Below are 22,508 nucleotides of genomic sequence, written 5' to 3' on the forward strand. Positions count from 1 at the left end.
TAATTGGGGATGAATTACCATTTTTTGCATTTACTTTCTTAAATATTAATGTTACGCAAAAAATTATAAGTACTATTATTGTAGCTATATGTATTTACTAAATAAAAGTTTCTCATAAATATGTTGTGAAGTTTATGGTTATCCGTTAATTTAAAAAAAAAACTGGTCAAAGTTAATGTCTTAGGAAATTTCATAATTTTTATTTTTTCTCTTATCTCTTAAATTTTAAAGTTATTCAAAAATCGTACATACATTTTGTTATAGAACGTACTATGCTATATTAATAAGGTTTCTTGACGATTTTTGAAACATAATCATTTTTTATATAAAATAGAAAAATAACATTTTTATACTATTATTATTTAATTTTTAAAATTTTACATTAAAAAATAAGAAAAAAAAGGATAGAAATATAATAACTTTACTATTTTATTGCATCTTTGATCAACATATTTTTACTATGGCCTGGATATTTTTTACGGTATTCTTGTACTACCTAAAAAAATAAATCTTAAGTGACACTAGTTATTTTAGTAAATTATTAACATATAACTTACCTTCAATACATACTGCTTTTAATTTTCATTTTTCGTAAATTTGGTATTAAAATCTTCCATCAATTTGACTCCACGTTCGGCTGCATCATTTATGACGCTCAAATGGTGTAAAATATTCTTGGCCTTTTTATAACTATCAATATTTGGCCAATTTTCCGGATTTTGTTGCAAGAAATCCATGCTTAATTTGAACCTTTGGAATATATTTTTTGATTTATGCGTCAATAATTCAAGTGGTAAGTCCTGTTTTAGAAATTGTGATACATCGCCAATTTTTAATACATATTTTTTTTGTATATCTGTGGTAAATTCATCGTCCTCAAGCTCGTCATTTTCTAGTAGTTTTTTAGCCATTTGTTTTTTTATTTGATTATCAATCCTGTCATCAAATAACGAAAAACGAGCGGTTTCTTCTCCAAGATACCATAAGTGATTAATACATTTTTTCATAGCGATCTCAGCCACTTGCTTATCATCAGATTTATAGTCTTCAAGTTTTTTTAAAAAAAGTACATCGTTATAAGGGGCTTTAATAGCATTAGGAGACCTAAACCAAAACTCGATATAGCATTTTACAATAAAACAACAAATAGTTTCTAACGAAGAAATTTCTGCTTTCGTAATTTTAAATTGTTTTTGAAAAATGTATATTTTCAAACAATATATTTCCTTGCACATCCATCTAGCTAGATGATAAGCTCCTGGACGTCTAAAATGAATACCTTTAGGTGGTACCCCACCCAAAAAAATTATTACCAATTCCAAAAATTCTTTGTAATCATCCCTTGGTAGATTTTGGCTTAAGGTATCTTTACAAAATATTATAACATCATCGACTACTTTATGCAATATTTTTTTGACCCCAATATCACTTACCCAAGTACTAAATTTAGTTGTATCTATTTGATTCCAGTTATTTTTAAAACGTTTAAAAATTGGAATATCGGGACCGGACATTATTGTAAGTTTTGAGTATGAGAAAATTGATTGCAAAATAATTTCAAATATGTGATGCCGACAAGCCAAAAACATTATTGGCCTGTTTAACATTTGTTCTAATAGCACACATGATTCATTTAATCTGCCGCTGTTGGATGCCGTTGTATCAAAAGCAAACGCTTGCACTTTTTCCAACATATCCCAATCCTTTTATGTGTCATACACTGCAGAAGAAATTTCCTTTCCGGTACCAGATGACAAATGTGGTATTCCAAGAAGTTGTTCTACATTTGGTGCTGTTATAATAACTGGTAATCTATCTACATTTTCTGTTCTAATCAAATTAGGAAGTATTTTTGAGTCCCAGTGAACAACTACAGAATTTAAGTTTAATTGATGGAACGCTGTTTTAATTTCGGAAGATATTTGGTAACGAAAACTTTCACGAGCTCTCTTAATTGAAGAGCGACTTATCGCATAGTCTTTTACATCTACATTAAATACCTCGGCACATGCTATTAATAAGTGAACTGCATCCCTGTCACTAACCTTACATTTGTCTAAAGCTGATGCTAAACGACTATTCATAATTTCTTTCCTACCTCGTTTATTTTTCACTGGCATTGTAATACTTTCACAAATTTCGGAATCTTTAGAGTTAAGCACATCACGTTCATCATCGCTTGATATACTCTCCACAACATCAACACTGTTAGTTGGGCTGAAAAAAAAAATAATAGATATAGTCAATTTTATATTGTATATTAGGTAAATTATTGTTAAAAATCATTAGATAATTTTTTTTTTTTTAATGACAAAATTAATTTACCCGGTTCCATAATCGATGTTTGTTTGCTTGAACAATTCTCTCCTTTGCTCTTGCTCAGATCTTCGTTCTTCAACTGCACATAATTTTTTGTCCACACCTATCATATACCCAACACGACCTTCTTGTCTTTGTAAAGTTAGAAACTGCCTGTCTTCTTCAATTTTAATTATATTGAAAGCATCTTTGTGGGCAATATCAAACAAATTATTTAATGAGTTTTGAAATTTTTTTTCATTGTACTGTTGTGTTGCAGACTTTCTTGTTTTATTTTTATCTAAGCTTCGCCAACTTTCATATACATTTTTTATTTTTCGAACTACATCACAATGATGTTGAGTAGGTATTCTTGCCTTTTTCCAAAACAATAAGCATTCATCAGCAACAAGGCCCGAACTATCATTTAAATTTAAATTTACAACACGCATGTTATGAAATAATACCCGAAGGCAGTCTCCATTGGATGGTAATTTATTTACAGTAATTTGATTAACCATATTACCTAAAAGGAAAATATACTGACGAGGCATTTTTAAATCAAACGTAAAAAAGAAAAAAAAAGAAACGTATAACACTTTGTGTAGAAAAGTCGCACTAACTTATGACACAATTGTGAACACTGGACGTCTAAACAAACCGACAGTTTGACGGATAATGGCAATTTAATATTATTTAATATTATGTTCTATTAATCACTTTTTCAATTTATTATGAAATACTATTTGGCTATGGCTCGTAGATAAAAATGCGATAAGTCAAAGATATAATGTGTTTGTGGTTTCATAGTCTAAAAATACACAACTAATAGTCTAAATATTATGTTATCGGAGGACAAATATCAATGTACTGATTATCGTCATCAAAAATATCGATTTATTGTAAAAACAAAATTAAAATTATTTATTAACAAAAAATAATAAAATTAGGGCGAATCGTTAAACATTCCGGTTTCTTGTTAACTGACGGTAAACCATCAACCTTACAACATATTTATGAGAAACTTTTATTTAGTAAATATATATAGCTACAAAAATAGTACTTAGAGATTTTTGCGTAACATCTATATTGCAGAAATTAGAGGTCAAAAACTAAAAACTTATGAAATTTCCTAAGAAATTAACTTTGACCAGTTTTTTTTAAATTAACGGATAACCATCAACCTCACAACATATTTATGAGAAACTTTTATTTAGTAAATACATATAGCTACAATAATAGTACTTAAAGTTTTTTGCGTAACATCAATATTTAAGAGAGTAAATGCATAAAATGGTAATTCATCCCCAATTAATAAAAATTCAACCCCTTTGAGGCACGGGAAGGGGTAAACTTGTCACGCTCAAACTTTGTCATAGTTATTGTTTTAATACATAGAACAAAATTTGGGGTACTCCTCATCAAATTTTTCGATTCAAAAAATAAGGACCACCCTAATATATATATATCTTTTCATAGACAGCGCCTCTCCTCACCCGTTATGAACTAGTTCATAAAGTGTCATCGTTCACTGACCAATCGTTCACCAACTACTCGTTCAATGAACTAATTCGTTCATGAACGAAATATCTCTACTTTTTATGTTATTTATTATAATCAATGGTGATATTATATTATAGAATATATTATTACTATATGGAATATATGAACCAGCGAATTGTCTATTGAACATCACCTTTTTTTTCTGCATTGAGCGTGCAGTGACGCAAACAAACAAGATATAAGTAGCGACTCATTGATGATACTTTATATAATGATGATGTTTATAATTTGTCAGTCTTTAAGGTCACAACGCCACATTCGTTTTCGGCGCCTTATATAACATGATGTAACAAGAAGAGGTGGAAAATTTGATGAGAACGGTAATTTGAGGTAAAGCGTTTGATATGGAGGTTGTCCCATTTAGTTGATGGTTTTAGTAAAGACTTAAATATCGTACATTTTGAACAGTTAGTTGGCAGGACCGTCGTTGGCGGGCAGGCAACTTAGATAAATGCCTAGGGTCTCGAATTTAAAATAAATTCGGGGACCCACAAGTTAGAATAGTTAGATATATTTAGATCAAAGGAAATTGTACTGCTTTTCTCTAAGACCTTGCAAAAGAAGCTTGCGACGGCACTGTTAATAGGAGGAGTAAGTCAGAAGGTTTTCCTGACTTGAAGATCATGATAATGACAATTTCCAATAAAGCTGTGAAACATGCGATTCTTAACATAGAGTGCATTAAGGAGAGTTCTATCATCGGACGGTTTCGGATTGAGTGTTCAACTTTGCTTGGTCGAATGGATTTGGGATGTTGAGTCAAGGGTAATGAGCAAAATACGAAACATTCTACCGATCTAAGTTGAACATGGGATGGTATTATATGGATGAAAGGTGGAACATTAGTTAGAGTATAATTTAATTAGTACTCAATTACATTTCACCAATATCGTAATTCGTAATATATAACGTGGGTACTGAAACCCATAGACCTCTATTTTTTTTTTATGTATTTAAAAGTAATATTTATGTATATAAAAAGTAATTATTTACTAATTAATTACATAATGTCAAAAACGCTCCTCACAGTTGTATTCCATATGTTGGTAGGCTGATTACTTGTTTATAGAGTTAAGTGGTCTCACACGGTCAATACTATCGACAGTATAGTCCTCAGACAGTCAATATTTAATTAGCGTCAATACTCAGTATTAATTTGTGAAACAAAATATATACCACAATCAAAACACGTGACCAGACCCCCTTGACCTTCTCATAAAACCGCTACTGGATTTCCTGAAATATTTATATGAAAATAATTACTCAATAAATGTGAATGAAAACAATGTACTAATGATATTGACTATTACCGGCTAATAGTAAACAATAACTAAATTAAAATAAAATAAAAATATTAACTAATATTGTGGACCAAGGAAGTAGAGTAAATCAAAATCAATATAGTGGAATAACAAGACAATGACAAAAGTAATTTTAAGTCAAGACATTACAATTTCCATGTTCAATTAAATAATTATTGGTAACCTGATATAATTACTTATACTGTAAACTTGATGAATACTTTAATTGATAGTTGATAAAAACTTATAGTTAGACATTACCATTAGTCATTGCATAGGAATCAGGTAATAGATAATTCACATTTGTTGTAACAAAAAGATATGGTTAAAAAATAATAATTCTAGTTTTTGAATAAACCCTTGATATGTATATTATATAAATATTGTAAAAACAAGAAACGTAACAATTATACAAGAGTATTTTATTATTTTATAAGTATTATTCTGTAGATTCAATCATTAGTATATTATTTTAATAATTATTTTTATGTTAGTATACATAAGTTTTATAATGGATAAAATGGATAAGAATTTAAAATACATAGAAGTATATTGTACATTTTTTCAATAATTTATTTGATAACACCTAGTAGAAACAAGTAAATAGGGAAATAATTAATTTTTAAGACATCATTAAATTAATAAAATATATTTTATTTATATTAAAGTCATATTATTATAGTTTGATAAACACACATTATTAAACTAAGGTATCACAAGGAATCATTTTTTGATTTTCAGATCAAAAAAAAAGCAGTAATATACATTAATTTAAATAAATATAAATTATGTAAAATTAAAAATATAACAAATGATTAAAAGATGTAAATATATTTGCAAATCAAATGCCGTAATTAATATAAGTATAAAATAATATTATCAATTAAATCACACAAAGAATTGTTGTATATTTATTTTACTAGTAATTACATTTATTTTTGTAAAATTTATATTACAAAGAAATTATATATATATATATAAGTTAATTTTTTTTTTTGTTATGATATAGAAATAATTTGATTTATAAATATTAAAATTGTCGTATAATATATAATTATTTAGTTTTTAATTTTTTATATAGTATAATATATTGCATGTATTATTTGAAATATAATACAATTTTATTCTTAAAATGTTGAAAGAGAATATATACAATTATATATTGATAAAATATTATTTCTATATCTGATGAAAATCAAAAGTAATTTATCTTACACAAGGTTTTAAACTTACAATAAAATACTATTTCAATAGTTGTAGAAGTGTGAATAATTTAAAAAAATAAAACAATTATTATTATGCACCAAATCCATAAATAAAAGCTATCCTTTGGTAAAATTCTCCCAAAGTACGTTTTAGAAGAGGTCTAGTAGCAGATTCAGTCAGAATTCTAACACCATTAAATAAGACTGGTAATAGTAACTTAAAAGAGTTATCATCTAACTGTGCCAATAAATCAAAAACTGAAATTAACATTTCTGACCAAACTAATTCATGTACTTCACTATCCTACAAATCAATAAATCAAATTATTTAGAAAACAGTTTACATTTAAATATATTGATAAAATAAATGTAATTAAAAACTCAACACATTACTTTGTTCATACTGATTTTTCTTTGTTCTTCAATTTCTACTGGTAAATTTTCTTCATTTTTCTCAACAGAATCTGGTTGTCCTGGCATAGAGTTAGCATATTTTCTTTTTTTGTATTCTTCAATTAGATTATCCAAATTTTTACAACTTGCTATTGCATATATAGCATCATCATCTTCACTTCCACTATCTTCAGCTTTTGATGTTAAAGGTGCATTTGGATATATCTTTTTAAAATCTTCAAATTTAAATGCTGTAATTTTTTCACTTTTTTCAAAAAGATCATCATTTTGTGCTACAAAGAAAAATACTGGCTTATCTCCTGCTCTATCAATGACACAATGTGTACCACTTTTATCCATTACTATTTCAATATATTTTTGGCAAGCATCATCAAATATTCGTTTTAGTTCAAGAATAAAACATTCAGTATCATTAACAGGAGACCTTTTATCAATAATTTGTTTAATCTGATCAGAACTCAATAGAGATGTGCGATGAATACATATTTCAAAAAGTGTGACCAATGATAGTGTCCAAGCTCCTCCTGCTTGTTTGTACAAATTGGCAGCTTTTTCTAAGCCTGCAACTTTTTGAATTAGAAATTTTAAGCCGGGTCTAGAATCAAATTCCCATGAAATACTGTAGGTCATATTTAAGCATGAAATAAATGTATGAATTTGAAATTCAGTAAGTGAGGATAAATAACCAGGCATAGATTTTTCAAGTATTTTAGATGGCTGTTCATCCATTGGTGTTATCAAAGAAGATTGAAGAATATTTGCCAAACTAAAAAAATAATGCAATTGTAAATAAATTTTTTTCTATGTACTTGTAAATAAATACCTTGGAATGGCTTTGTTGGTACCCGTTATTAAAACATTTCCAATCATTTGTAATAACATCTCATTTACAAATAATCCAAGCACAATGTTTTTATAAGGAACACGCTCTGGTGTCTTTTGCCATTGGTTGTCTATTTCTGAATTACACCAATGATGACATAATAAAAATATAAAACTCCTTTCATCATCAACAATTGTATCACTATTGACTCTTTGATGGTCTAATAAAAATACCTAGAAATTAGAATAAGTCAAAATAAACAATTAAGGTTGTGGATAACTAATAACAAATAATATATTTTATCTGTGATAAATTTTTATATAATTATATATCAATACTATGTCAATTAATTTTTAATTAACTTGAATTGCTTTTAATTTAAAATTCATATATACGTAAAAATATATGGCATACTACAAAACTGTTAATAGTTATAACTTTTTAGTTAAAAGTATTATTATAAAATGTTATCAACTTTGTATAAAAATTTAAATTACAATTAAAAATGAACATGACGTTAAATTAAATGTAAAATGTTAAATATTGAATCATTATTTAATTCATTTTATATCATTAGATAATAATTATTTTAGTCCTTGATGTTTTTGGAGGAAATAACTATAAATTAAAAAAAAAATATTAAAATCTTCAATATTAGAAGGGGTTAAGATACATTTATATGTTAAATAAAACTATTCTAAAATAAAAGCATGCCTGTTGTGATAATTGCTTTAAATTCAAATTTTCATCTACTGTACTATCTCTTCTAGCAGCCACTTTAATGCCAGCAGCTAAATCTCCATAAAAACTATCGGAAAATGGGCTGTATGTCATTGATACTCTTGTTAATGGATGTAAAGAAATAGCACAAGCTCTGTGTAAACTAAAACTAATTAAATCCCATTGTTTTGCGGTAAAATTATCTCCAGCACCTAAAACAAAATGTCTTAAACAGGAACATCCTAATCGGACAATGTTCTCCACTGTTTGAATACAAAATTCATTTAAAACAAATAATAGTTGTTTTATCATAAGTGTTATTTCTTTTTCAAATTTTGATTCATAATTCTTATCTATCTTAAGGTAAGTGACAATTAAATCAGTAGAATTTCCACACAATTGTTTGAAATTAGGTAAATCACTTAGGTCATGTGTAGATACAATTTTTCGTTCCCATATTTGTATGGTTGGAAGAAGTAATCGATTAATGCAGAAGCAACCGAAAATAAATCCTGTAATTGTATTAATATATGTATTTATTTATTCACCACAATTAACACTAAAATACTAATTAAGAAAAATTGTATTATTACCAGGTGTTTCTGGAAAAGACTGTAGTATGTCCAAGAGTAATTCAAGACTTTGTCTTTGATATGTACCAGTTGTACCATTAATTGCAGTACAAAGTCCTTCTACGATACAGTACCAAACTCTTAATATGCCACATGGTTGATCTATTTCCTCTAATTTTATAGCTTCATCCTTTGATTCTTCAATTGATAATAGCTTATAGTTTTCATTTTGAACATTTTGTAACTCAGGTACATCATAATCAACCAAAGTAAAGACATGGTTTCTAAATATGATACATAATAGATTAAAGAAATTAATATAATTTTTATATATTTATAAAATAAATTCAGTATTAAAGAGAATTAATATACAAAACTTAAATTTGTAATATTTAATATTTAATAAATTAATACTTATGTAGTTTTGGAAAAAATCTAATAACTTACCGATTAGACAAATGAAATTTTGGACAAGCTGGCATAACATACATTGACCTTAATATTAAACTGCAATGTTGTAAGTGCTTAAGAGCTGCTTTGCAAAGTTCTAATTTAACATAATTATCATCAAAGTTATCGAAATCTAATTGTTATGAAAACAAATTATGGTAATTTATACTTTATAATTTGCATTTAGTTTCAAATATAGACAAAATACATACTAGTTCCTTTAACATGTTTAATAAGACAAGCTATGCAATCAACAGCAGCATTTGAAAATACTAATGTATCATCAGTATTAAGAAAAACTCTGAATACTTCCAACAGTGATGACAAATTACTGCTATTGACTACTTTTAAAGCGCCAAACAAAGGTCTCCAACCAGATCTAATGTCTGAACGGTTAGCTTCAACAAATTCACATAAGCAACTGACAATCTGTAAACAAACATAAACTTTTTGTTAATTGTTCAACATGAATTAGAATTATATAAAAATTAAATTATTGTACTTGATCTTGAATTTCTATGTCACATAATTCTAAACATAAAAGATTTTCAAAAGGCTTGAATAAAGATTCATTAATATGAAAATGAGAAAGTTCAGGTTGATCATTGAGAAAAGCTAAAACTGTATCGTGAATTGAAGCAATAGCTTGTTTAGATAACGCCAAATCTTTATGACATGCTATCTAAAAAAAAAAATGTATGTTACTATAACTTCTAAACATGATGAAATAAGTACATCAAATATACTTACTTCCATCCAGCACGGCAATGAGATAGACCAAATTTTGATCATATGAAATAATGGACGACCACTTTTAATGCAACGTAACATAAGACGAGATAATCGTGTTAAAAGAGTTGCATTATTAGTAGAATAATTAGACTTAGGTTTCTTTTTATCAGGTAATTTAAACAACTCATAATGAATAGTTTTACATAGGCTATGAACAAATTCAGTTAGTGCTCTTAGATTTAATTTTAATGCGGCATCTTCAAATAACCTATAAAATTAAGTAAATTTAATGAATCACAAAATAAAAAAAATTTCAATAAATATAAACAGATATACCGATCAACATATTGAGATAGAATGCAAACAATTTGTGCAGCATATTCTTGATTTAATATTCCATTGTTTTCAATATCTGCTCTACTTTTGTTCACTAAAGTTGATATAGTTTCAGTCAAATTATTAGGAGAAGCTGGCGAAGATAAAAAACTGTAGACGTCCATGCTACAAATTAAAACAGTTAATAGGTTTTCAAGTAAATAGTATATTAATGTTTTTTTTTCTTCTAAAATAAGAGCTTTAATATCATTGAAAAGTGTATTATTAATTATAAACAATGCCATAATTAAATTTCATAAATTTAAAATAAAAATGAGAAAATTCTTTATTTGATAAGATACAGGGATGGATGAATGATACATATACATACACTTCATTAGTATTTTGAACTTAAAACTATTGTACCATTGTTCTCAAATAAACAATTCTGGGAAAAATGGTTAAGCGGATAAGTTTATTTTTCTAAAAAGAGTTGATATAATAGTGGAACCAAATTTTTTAATAAGGTAAGTTGAACTTTTAATGTTTTAGCTTTAGGAAAAAAAAAAAGCATCTAAAATTTGAGAAAATCAAACATTTTGAATACTTATCAACAACACATATTTTAATAAAATATTTTGAAATTATAAAATAAGTAAATAACTAATTACATCTAATAGACATTCGTTGAAATATCTAATTTTGTAACATTTTTAAATCATTTTTGCACTTTTTTGTTACTAGAAAATCTTATGAAAAATCTTATAACCAATTTTCAAGCTTTAAGAACAAAAATTTAAAATTATATACATTTTTGTGATATTTAATGATCAATCAAATCTTTTTTTATATTAAGCTCAATTTATTTTTTCTTTGATCAGAAATAGATATACAGTCGACTTTCAATAATTTGAAATAATTGGGACTGTTGAAAAAATTTGAATTACCGAGTTAAGAAATTTTTTTTGTTTTTTATTATTGTACATAATTATTAATTATTTCAGAAAATTAGGCGGTATTAGTTATTTATTGTTTTTATAATGTAAATTTTAACTATATAATTATTATATTTTGAAGAAATCTGTAATGGTTTTCTGCTTCGTTGAATTTAGTTTCCTTTTTTCAATAGTAATTTTTAAATTTGATGCACTCATCACAAGAACTTTACAACTGACCAAACGAAACTAAAATAAAACTACATTTGGCTGACGGCTATGGAAGAGACTAATGATTATTAGTGAAGATTAAAAAATAAAACGATAAGGTTCTTACAATATTAATTCTATAGTTATTGAAAATAATATGCTAAATTTCTACACAATTGTAAATTATTAACAAAATGATTATAAGAATACTGATTAAATAAATTTACTGAATATACTTTGAATTTCCAAGCGTTGAATGTATGATACTTCGAATTATCATGTGTTAGTAAAAAGTTTTCCCAAAATTTAATTTCAAATTACTGAGTGTACTTAAATGCATTGTTTTTATTCAAATTACCGCGTGATTTTCAAGTACCAATTATTAAATTTGAATTACCAAAGGTTTCAAATTATCGAAGGTTTAAATTATAGAAAGCCAAATGAAAATTAGAAACTTTGTATTAAATGTTCAAAACTTTTTGTTCAACTAAAATTATTTTATTGACAATTTCAAAAAAAGTTACAACATAAACATTTAAATTTGATCAAAAACTAGTGTGTTATAAATTTTACCATTAGCTTATAACTTTTTGTTAGTTTTTCACATTTATTAAGAAAACTGTTGGAAAATTTGTAAAATTATATCTCTCAAAGTACCAACTAAAACCCATTTTCTATCTTTTAATTTTTACTTAGTAATGATCGGAGTATTCCTGATCTAAATCATATACAAAAACATAAAAAAAAAAAAAATCATCATAATAAAACTAAAAAAAAATCCTTGTGTCACTAAAAATCTAACAAAGAAAATTTAAATAGCAATTTTAAAAGAAATATACTTGGATAATAAAAAAAAAAAGACAAAGTGAAACTAAAAAAATATTACCTCCAAAATTATAATGTGTATAATAATTAATTTTTTATGCTTTAATAAGAAGTTACTTAAATTTATATTTTAAAATAAACATATATTAAAAACAAAAAAAAATAATGATTAAATGTGCAAGAATTGTTTTAAATAGAATATATGCGCTTTTACTTTATATTTATATTTTATAAAAATTTATATATATATATATATAAAATATATATATATTTTATATTTCTAATTATGTTAAATTAAATTTCTATATTAATATGATTATTTATATTTGCATATAAGCAGTGCCTTAATACTGAAGAGGAAGATTAAGAAATTAAGTATAAAACTACTCCCAAACTACTATTTTAAGAATTACAGTAATACCAAGCCAATGAATGGGGCAAGAACCTAAATTATTTTTTTGGTAAAAAATAATAGCTTCCTAATTTTATTTATGCAATTTAAGTATAACAAATTAGAATATCATTAGAAATTATTCTTACCAAACTTCTTCATCACTATCTAAGGATGAACCGAAACTTTTGTTTAAATTCTCAGTAGTTAATAATTTAGGTTTAATCATTTTTAATGCAGTAACTGATGGAGATGTCTGTCTAAAAAATACTTGTTCAAGGTATCCAACATACAAAGCACAACTGTAAAGTTAAACAAATTAATATTTGTTTATTTAAATTAATATTTAAAATATTTACTTAAAAATATGTGGCCAACATTCTTGACCATGGCATCCAAATTCTAAGCCTCGCGAAAGCATCACATCCATACTTAAAACATGTGAAGTTATCAACTTTGGTTGCTTTTTCATAATACCAGAAAACCAATTAATATGACCATTATGTGCACAAGAAGCTTTCACGAGTAATGCAAAAATACCTTCACAACGATTATGCATACCTAAAATAAACAAGTACAATTATAACAGTAATAAACACTTGAAAGTTAATATAGATCAATAAAATTATTTATTGCAACACATACCTAAAATATTTGCAAGAGTAGCTGCTTTTTGCAAAGCATCTAAACTGTGTTGAACTGACATTTGACGGATAGAATCTTTGTTTAATTCATTTCGTAGTATTTTTTTAACTTGTGTATTTTTTGTATCATTGGACGAATCAAATTGAAGAGGAATCGCCAAAACATTCATCATAGTATCCCAGCAACAAGTAATAATTCGTCTACTTAATTTTATCCCTAATAAAAACACCATATTGCTTACAAGTAAAAATATATACAAATATATTATTTTAAATAATTAACTAAAAGATAATTTGAATTAATTATAAAAGTTTACTTAAAATAATTTTTTTAAGTATATATTAATAAATTTATTTATTATTTTTGTAAATTGAAATTTTCTACGATAGGATGATAAATATTCAAAATCTTACCTGCATCAATATCAGGACTAGTTTCAGATCTACAGACAGTTCTTTCTAGACGAAGATAATCTGATAGTAACCAATTAACTTTATTTTCAGAACTATAACCATCAATATCTAAACAAATGTATTAAAAGAAAATTAAATTAATAAAACTATAAGGCAGAGGTCTGAAATTGAAATTAAAATGCATGTAAAATAATTACAGCCATACAAACAGTAACATTTAAAACTTAACTATGTTCAGCATTATATATTAGATAAGGCAATAATTAATGTTAACTGGTCACCAGTGTTGTCAAAAGTGGTATATATTGTATTTTAATTTAAGATCATAAATAAAATTAAGCACAACAATTATAACGCTAAAATTAAGTACTACAAAAAATATATATTTATAAATAATCTATATGTTATGGATATATAGATTTATATATTATGTAAGGATCAAATTAAATTCTTTACAAAAAAATTATTTAAGGCAAAATGAATTTACTAAAAATTAAATAATTTGTTTATGTTTAAATTTTTTTAAAAGGATTTTTAATACTCATATACTAATTAATATTAAAAAATAGTAAACAAATAAACTTGATGCCTATATTAAATTTTTCATAATTTAAAGATATTAAATTATTAATATACCTCTGGTTTAAATAAAACTAGTTGTAAAAATATTGGACGGAAGTACAAACATATTTTAAACAATATTACTATTAAGTTTCAAATAAACACTAATAATAAAAAAATTAATTACAAAATATAAAAATACTAAAATGATCATATAAAAAAAATAAAATCAAATCAAAATTATCAATCAATTAAAAATGAATACATTTTTTTTTTATTGACAAAACTTAATTACTTATTAAAATAAAATGTCACACTATTACCAAATATGTTGTTTTTTAAAAAAAGGATTGTTTGAACTAAGAAAAATTAAGGGAATACAAGTAAATTATTTCTTTTGTGTTTAGTTTTATTTTATTTTAAAGAATACATTGAAAATCCTAATTTTAAAATTAATTTATTGGCTTACATTAAATTAAGGCACACTACGCGATTCAATTAAAATATAACATGTGAGAATTGTGTGATTTATGTAATTTGAGGTCCACCAACACAAAACAATATCTAGTCGATCAAACAGTGCCAATCACGTGATTTCTTAGCCAGGCTTTGTCCACTAAAACTTTCTAAAAAAAGTTAGGAGTGGTATAGTTACATAAAGGTAAGTATTTTTAAACCAAATTTTAAATTGACCAACTCCATTGATACAAATCAAAATGTCAAACGAAAAAAAAAAATGAAATTGCATGCAATTCGTGTGATATGATTTTCAGTGTGCAGAAGACATAATTATATTGAAAAATAGAAAACAATAATATATATTTTTAGAGGCATATTTACATATTTCCCACATGTAGGCCTGTGGGAAATAGCCCCATTAGCATTAACTGAGTTATCATTTAATTGCCCACTATAAAATATATATTAATTAGGTAAGAATGCAAAACACACTTTAACATTGACATTAATAATAAATACAAAAATACATTCTTCATATTTGCCGTTGTAGGCACTTGCCAATAGTGCCTACACAGAAATATGTCACTGCATACTTTATTATACATTTATTTAGAATTTTTAAGGTTTATAAGCATTTAATTTGATTTAACATATTATTTTAAAATTATTTTTAATCAAGATAATGTAAAAATTATAAAAACTAAATAATATTAAAACCATTAAACATTTCTTTAAAATATAAAATTCTAATCACCTCAAACAATTTGTAAAAAAAAAGAAGCATATATATATATATAAAAAAAGCCAAAATTATAAATTTTCATCAAATCAAGCTTGAAAATTGAAGCAAACCCAATATGAACCTGATAATAGATCTATTAACGCCAAATGACCAATTGCTTGAATCTTGTAACCGGATAATACCAAAATATTAGTAACAAGTACATGTTGATAGAGCTCAGCTAACCAATTGCTAGATACATACATCAACATGCCACTGCTGAATATGTTTTCAATAAATTGATCCTGTAGAATAACCCACCCATGATAATTACGTCTAGAATTATACATCAACCTCAAATTTTTATTTGAGTTATTTTATACATTGAATTAATACAATTTTCTAAATAGACAAACTAATAAAAATATAAAAAGTATTTTTATATACAACATCCTAATAATATTATAAATAAAACAAAACAAAATATTAAACAATTAATAGTATAATATAAATAATTAAACTTAAAACTATATTATAACATGTATTTTTAACTTACTTCAGACATGATTGGCGGCACAGAAGAATCATCATAATAATTCTGATGAATTAATTTCAAATTAAGATAAAGAGACATACATGTTGCTACATAAACACCATCTGCATTTATTATTATTGAATCATATTTTTTATTTTCTTGGCGAATTATTTCTACAATAAAAATAAAATAATCATAAAATAAGAAAAATTACTCCATTGAGTTTATATGGAGGAAATTTTAAAAATATTCATTACTAAAGTCAAAGCATCATAACTTGAAACTTTAGGAAAATAAATCAACATTTATACTCTTAAAAATTAAGATAAATCAACATTGAAGTACATTTGAAAAGATTTTAAAAATAATTTGAGTTTTTGTGACTTGACTTTATTAATAACTACAATTATACTATAATGATGAAAAATAAAACTATATTCTTTGATATTTAGTATGAAAGATGAGCCAATAAAGTTTAAAAATAACTAAATTACATATAAGTTAAGTTATAAATTGTTTACATTAATTAAACTTATAAATCAATAACGAAGAAAAGGAATAGCCTAATCCAGGCAGTTTTAATTTATTATTCAGCTCGAAAAAAGTATCATATATTCTAGAACTTATTGACATATTTATAAATAATTTTAATTTACATATTGATACAAAATAAATATACATATTCATTGAAAAATTAAATGTATAAAAAAATAATAAGATTAACCATATGTTCATAATTCTTAGTTTCCAGTTAAATTATTTAAAATTATTATAAAACTGATATATTTAGCATTTAAATATTTCTAATTATATCTATACATGAGGTTTTATTAATTAATATAAAAGAAAAATTTTAAATTCTAATCCAGTTTTTTTTATACCTTGTGCTATAATAAATTGAACCATCACAGTTTTTAATAGTTAATAAGGGATAAGTATATTAAGTTTTAATAGAACGAAAAAAAAATCAGTAAATAAATTATTTTAATGTATTTATTATTTTTTTATATGCATGATATATTTAAAATTATTATTCTAAAAATATATTATAAAATGTTTAAACTAAAATAACCTTCACAATAACTTGAAGAAAATCTTTGGATCTCTTCATCTACTTGTAACGTACTTCGAAGTGGTGTTAATGTAGGTAAAAAACTAACCAGGGTCTGTACAAAGTTACCAGCATTTTTTCTTTCCATATCCAATAACTCTACAGATTCCTAATAATATAAAAATATACATCAAATTATTTATTATAATTATTTATTTTGAATAATATAACCATGTGATCACATGTTAAAAATAATCTCTATATAATTTTCGGAAGGTGACACTATCAGTACAAAATGAGGGGGGAAAAGGAACAATTTAAAAATTAAATTGTTTTATTTATTTTATTTTATGTTAGTTTAAATACAAAACATACAAAATATATTTTCTAACTCATATAATTTTTTTAATTTATATTTTGTCTTATATGTTATATCAGTATTTTATAAATTGCCTATAATCCAACTACAAGGTTAATTACACTCATGTATATTACTATAATATTCATAAAAAATACAACTTAATTGCATGAATTAAAAATATAAAATTGAAATGGTAAAAATTTGAATGTAACATCTCTAATATTTTTAATAAAATATCTGAATTAACTAATGATAAGAAATAACTAAAAATGGTTTTTTTTTTTACAAATTTCAGAAAAAAATATGTGTAAAATAAAACTTACTGGAGTTACTTGAATGACATTAAGTGTATGCAACTTCTTCGTCACTAGTTCTAAACGAATTTCTTCTTCTCTTAGATTTTTTTCAACTGCTGCTTCCATTTCATCAATCTGAAGTATAAAATATAACTATTCTTATTAAATTAAAAAAAAAAATTAAATTTTTTTTTAAATCACCTACTTAAATTGAATAATATTCTTATTTTAATTTTAGAATCGATCAATAAAATATGAAGTAAAAATAACGTTATATAAATTATAACTAATATTTTTGATATAATTAAATAAAAATGTATTTGAAGTATAATTTCTTAATACATAATATAAATGTTTTTCCTTTTATACAAGCACAGTAAAATAAAATATTATAATACCTGTGGATCATTTTGATATCCACCTTCAGGACCTTCTGTATTGCCACTACTTGGCACTCCACTACTACTACTTGTACTATTAATACGACTCCTGTTTCCAACAGATGATTCAGGAGAAGATAATTGTTCTCTGTAAATATTTGGCAATCTCATCATTGATTCATAAGATAAAGGTCCTGTATAGTCACAACTAGATAAAGATTGGAATTTTTCATTTATTTTGTCAGAGTAAACATCATTGATTCCCTTTCCAGTAGATAAATCAAGAAGAGTTGAAAGTAATGAAAGTATACATGAAACACTTGTAAATACAATTTCCCAATCAGAACATTTAGAACATTCTTCTATAGAATCCATTACTCTAAAATAAATAACATAAAAATGTAATTTATATATATATGTATAAGATATTATCTTACAAGATTAAATTAGTAATGTTGGAGAGTTATATAACGGTTTACAAATCTAAATTTTTTTATGAAAGATTTTAATATTAAATTATTCAAAAAAATTTTATACTATTTTGTGTAAATAAGTTTTTTACACAAAAAAGACAAAAAAATGGTGAACAATATTTCTAAACGCAAAGTAGTATATATAAAAATATAATTATTTAAATACTAACAATCGAGTCAATGCCATGTCACTCTGTTGACACATTTTACTATCTTCAACAAGTATTGGACCAGCAAAATCAACAATCCTATTTGGACTACTAAATAACTGAAAGTAAAATAACATATAGTAAGTTATTTTAACCTTTATTTGATTAAAGCTTTTGAACTTCAATTGATACATTTATTTATTAATATTATAAATATTATCATATAAATATCCATACAATACACATAATAAAATATTGACCAAACAGTTAGTCAGTATTAAAATATTTATAAGTAATATGTTTTAAGAGTCAATACCAAATTTCTCAAAAATATTTGAATCATTACTTAGGTGTTAAACAAAATCGCATTATTATATTACTGTTTAAATTAAGTATATACTTATATAATTATTACAAAATAAATTAATAAATTATTTTTAGATGTATTTAAGTTATATCATTTAAGTAACATACAATTCTGAGTAGAATAATAAATTTCTGGTATAGAATTGTTGGTTTATTAGTAATAGGTTAAAATTTTAAATAAATATTATCAACTATTTTATAATTGAATAATGAGAAAATATAAAGTGCCTGCATTTCCTTTAAATTATTAAATTTTAATTGTATTCTTTCAAATTTAATAGAAAATGTATTATTTATATTTATACATTTAATACCAATTATATTTATAGCAATTTAAAATGATTTATTGTATATTTTTTTTGGAATTACTACTAATTACTAAAGAAAAATAAATTATTTAAATATTATGTAAATACGAATATTTAAAACTTCTTTTTCTTCTTCTCTTTCGCTTTTCTCCCTACTATCTGGGGTTAGTCACCCTTGTCCTAAACCCTTAATTTGTTTCAATTTTTACATCCCCTACGCACATTCCACAAGCTAGTTAATAATTTTTTTTATCTAAAACTTAAATATTAATTAAAATAATTAATAAAAACTTTCAAGTGATTTTAATAAAATTACATATTTTTAAAGTATTTAATTATTATAATTGACTTGAATTATAATTTTAATACAGTATGCAATATGACTCATATTTATAACTTATATAATAATATATATATATATATATATATACTTATTGTTATAATAATTAATTCTTATTTTTAGTACCATTGAAAAAATAATTTTAACTATAATTTATTGTTTTTTTAGTATAATATAATTATATTATTTACACCTACCTCTTTTAAAGCTTTTAAAGCATCTATTCTATAGACAGGTGGTGGATACAAAAGCATTCTATGAAAGACAGATTCCAAAACAGGCCTAAGAGAACTTACACATCCAACTAGTCTTACTAATTGACATCCAATACTAAAAATGCAGTTAAAGCTTTATATTAGTAATTGTAGTAAAAGGTTATATAGTAGGCATGTAAATTGAATAATTTTAGTATGTATTAAAAATATAGTTAAATATCTTTATTATTACTATACCTATATATTATTTTGGATTGATGACTGTTAAAGCTAGGAGCACTTCCTAAAACACCGGAACCTCTACCTAATTTTGTGGCATGATCATTGTCTCTAGAAACAATTTTTTTATCCACGCGTGGAGATCCTAAATAAGCAATAATAGCTGGACATAATCGTTGCCACAAAAACATAGTAAAATGTCGATTGTCATGCACTTTTTGAGGTAAGCTGGCAACAAGTGTATGTAGACACTCCAGATAAAATACAACAGCTTGACTACATCGATCACCACTAATAGTATAACAAATGATAGTTAAGTTAAAATTTGAAGTATTAATGGTATTGACAATATATTTACTTTTGAGTCTCATCTATTTTACTGACAATAAACTGCATAATAGGTAATGCTTCATTAAAACACAACACTCCACCAGCACCATTTTCTTTCATTTTATTTAATTCTTCGCATTCTTCATCTAAAACAAAGCAAATTTTTTTTAAACATTTTTATATAAAATAATGAATTCATAAATTCTAGATCATTTGAAGTCTTTGAAAATCTAAGATGGAGAACTGTAAGATACATAAACTTTAATTCTATTGCCAGATAATGAATCTATTTTTCTTTAGTACATATTCTCAATTAAATGTATTAGTCTATTTTTTTACAAATGTTGATAAAAATCAGATATATATATATAAATATTACCAAGATAATTGCAATAATATCGGAGAGTCTGGCTAACAGCTGCTTGTGCAGCAGACCGTATTCCTTGGTTCCCATTTTCATATACTTCACATGATAATGTAAGTATCTGAATAATTATACGCCCATTCATTGTCCAATATGATGAACAAGCAACATTCAAAAACACCTAGAAATTAATTATAAATTATTTTTCTTTTTGTTTACTAATCCAATAAAATTAATAGATTTACCTTTAACATATCTATTTGTGTATCATCAGATTGTGTTAAAATAGAGCTTATTGTATGTAAAATTTGTGATGGCAACCATAATGAATCATCTTCTGGTTCAAAATTTGATTGAAAACGATCATCTCTTAAAATTTTCTAAACATATTTAATGTATTTTTATATAACTTAATTTAATTTTGTTTAAAAAAATATATTTGTTTTACATTTAATCCACATAAAGCATGAGATACTAATTTGCTTTTTCTAGTTTCAAATGCTTGTTTAAAAACATTTAAACATTTTGCTCTTAATTCATGAGCTGGATCACGCAATGTTCCTTGTTGTTTTTCTAAAAATACTGAAACAAAAATCATGAAAACATAATTTACATTTATTCTCTGACAGAGTTTAAGTTTAGTTGTATGATCGAAACTATAGAATAATAAATTATCAAATAAATTAAACTTAAAATGTATGTAAAATACTACCATATGCTTCAGTTGCTGACTGACTTAAGCTGTTTAATTTTGCATTTGTTGCATCTTTCGAAATCTGAATGAGTAGATCTTCCATGTTTATTAAGTTTTAAATTATGTTCAATAAAAATATTAAAGTCGTGTCAGCGATTTTAAAAGAATGGGAAGTGTTTACAATTTCACTATCATAACTGATTACAACGTGTATTTAAGGTAAGTAACTACTAGATTTATTTAATTATAACGGTCAGAACTGCAAGGAAATCATTTGAAATACAACGTTATGATTGTTTATGAAGTTTTGTAATTATAACTCAACAAATGAGACTTATAATTATAATTTTTAAACGTTTTAACTCCGTAAACATTAACAACACGTGACGTCATTTTTCGAATTACATTATGGAATTTCTTGGATGGATGTTCTTATCTGCTTTTCTGTTATCAATTATCGGTTATCACCAAGGCTGTAAATTTAAAATCCTTAAAAATGCATTTAAAATGTCAAAAATTGCAATAAAAAATTCACCTAAAAGATTTTTAAAATAACATGGTTTTTAATTCAATTTTTATATATTTATATTTGTATAAGTATATTATATACATAAAAATTAATTAATTTAAAACAAAAAATTTTCTTAAAAAAATTTACGAAATTTTATCGAATTTTAATTTTGATTCGGAAGTTGATTGATTTTGTAATAATTATATTCGTCTGAAAAATGTTTAAATATTTTTTTTTCACGTATTTTTTTTATGAAAAATATTAAATAAATTTAAATATATTTATTCATAGGTACCAGTGGCGCCGAATGAAGTTGAAACTGCAATCATTAACAATCATTAAAAAATAAATATATATTTAAAG

At 24.6% G+C, this 22,508-nt stretch overlaps 2 protein-coding genes across 3 annotated transcripts; both read right to left on the bottom strand.

Annotated features, from left to right (window-relative positions):
- Positions 1–419: 419 nt before the first annotated feature.
- Positions 420–2,750, bottom strand: LOC112686988. Its single transcript, XM_025559490.1, has 3 exons — positions 2,326–2,750; positions 558–2,217; positions 420–496 (listed from the first exon to the last, which is right to left on the bottom strand). Exons 1-2 carry the CDS (start codon positions 2,748–2,750, stop codon positions 1,707–1,709), a joined length of 936 nt encoding a protein of 311 aa, XP_025415275.1. The 3' UTR covers positions 420–496; positions 558–1,706.
- Positions 2,751–6,390: 3,640 nt separating this feature from the next.
- LOC112686911 (brefeldin A-inhibited guanine nucleotide-exchange protein 3) lies at positions 6,391–22,052 on the bottom strand. 2 transcript variants are annotated; one of them, XM_025559400.1, is made up of 27 exons: positions 21,653–22,052; positions 21,389–21,522; positions 21,186–21,320; positions 20,956–21,121; positions 20,605–20,722; positions 20,265–20,537; positions 20,010–20,142; positions 18,820–18,917; positions 18,195–18,555; positions 17,824–17,931; positions 17,161–17,308; positions 16,110–16,261; positions 15,696–15,858; positions 13,813–13,920; positions 13,400–13,615; positions 13,114–13,315; positions 12,904–13,056; positions 10,415–10,579; positions 10,097–10,346; positions 9,849–10,028; positions 9,559–9,775; positions 9,344–9,479; positions 8,918–9,180; positions 8,319–8,836; positions 7,605–7,837; positions 6,761–7,547; positions 6,391–6,671 (listed from the first exon to the last, which is right to left on the bottom strand). In XM_025559400.1, the coding sequence occupies exons 1-27, from the start codon at positions 21,735–21,737 to the stop codon at positions 6,459–6,461; spliced, it is 5,715 nt and encodes a 1,904-aa protein (XP_025415185.1). In that variant the 5' UTR covers positions 21,738–22,052; the 3' UTR covers positions 6,391–6,458. The 2 variants fall into 2 exon arrangements, with proteins under 2 accessions (XP_025415185.1, XP_025415186.1); XM_025559401.1 differs by having other exon boundaries at positions 9,344–9,443; positions 21,653–21,737.
- Between the last annotated feature and the right edge of the window lie 456 nt (positions 22,053–22,508).

This window comes from Sipha flava, unplaced genomic scaffold, assembly GCF_003268045.1.
Source record: "Sipha flava isolate LNK unplaced genomic scaffold, YSA_version1 32_pilon_pilon, whole genome shotgun sequence".
NCBI lineage: Eukaryota > Metazoa > Arthropoda > Insecta > Hemiptera > Aphididae > Sipha > Sipha flava.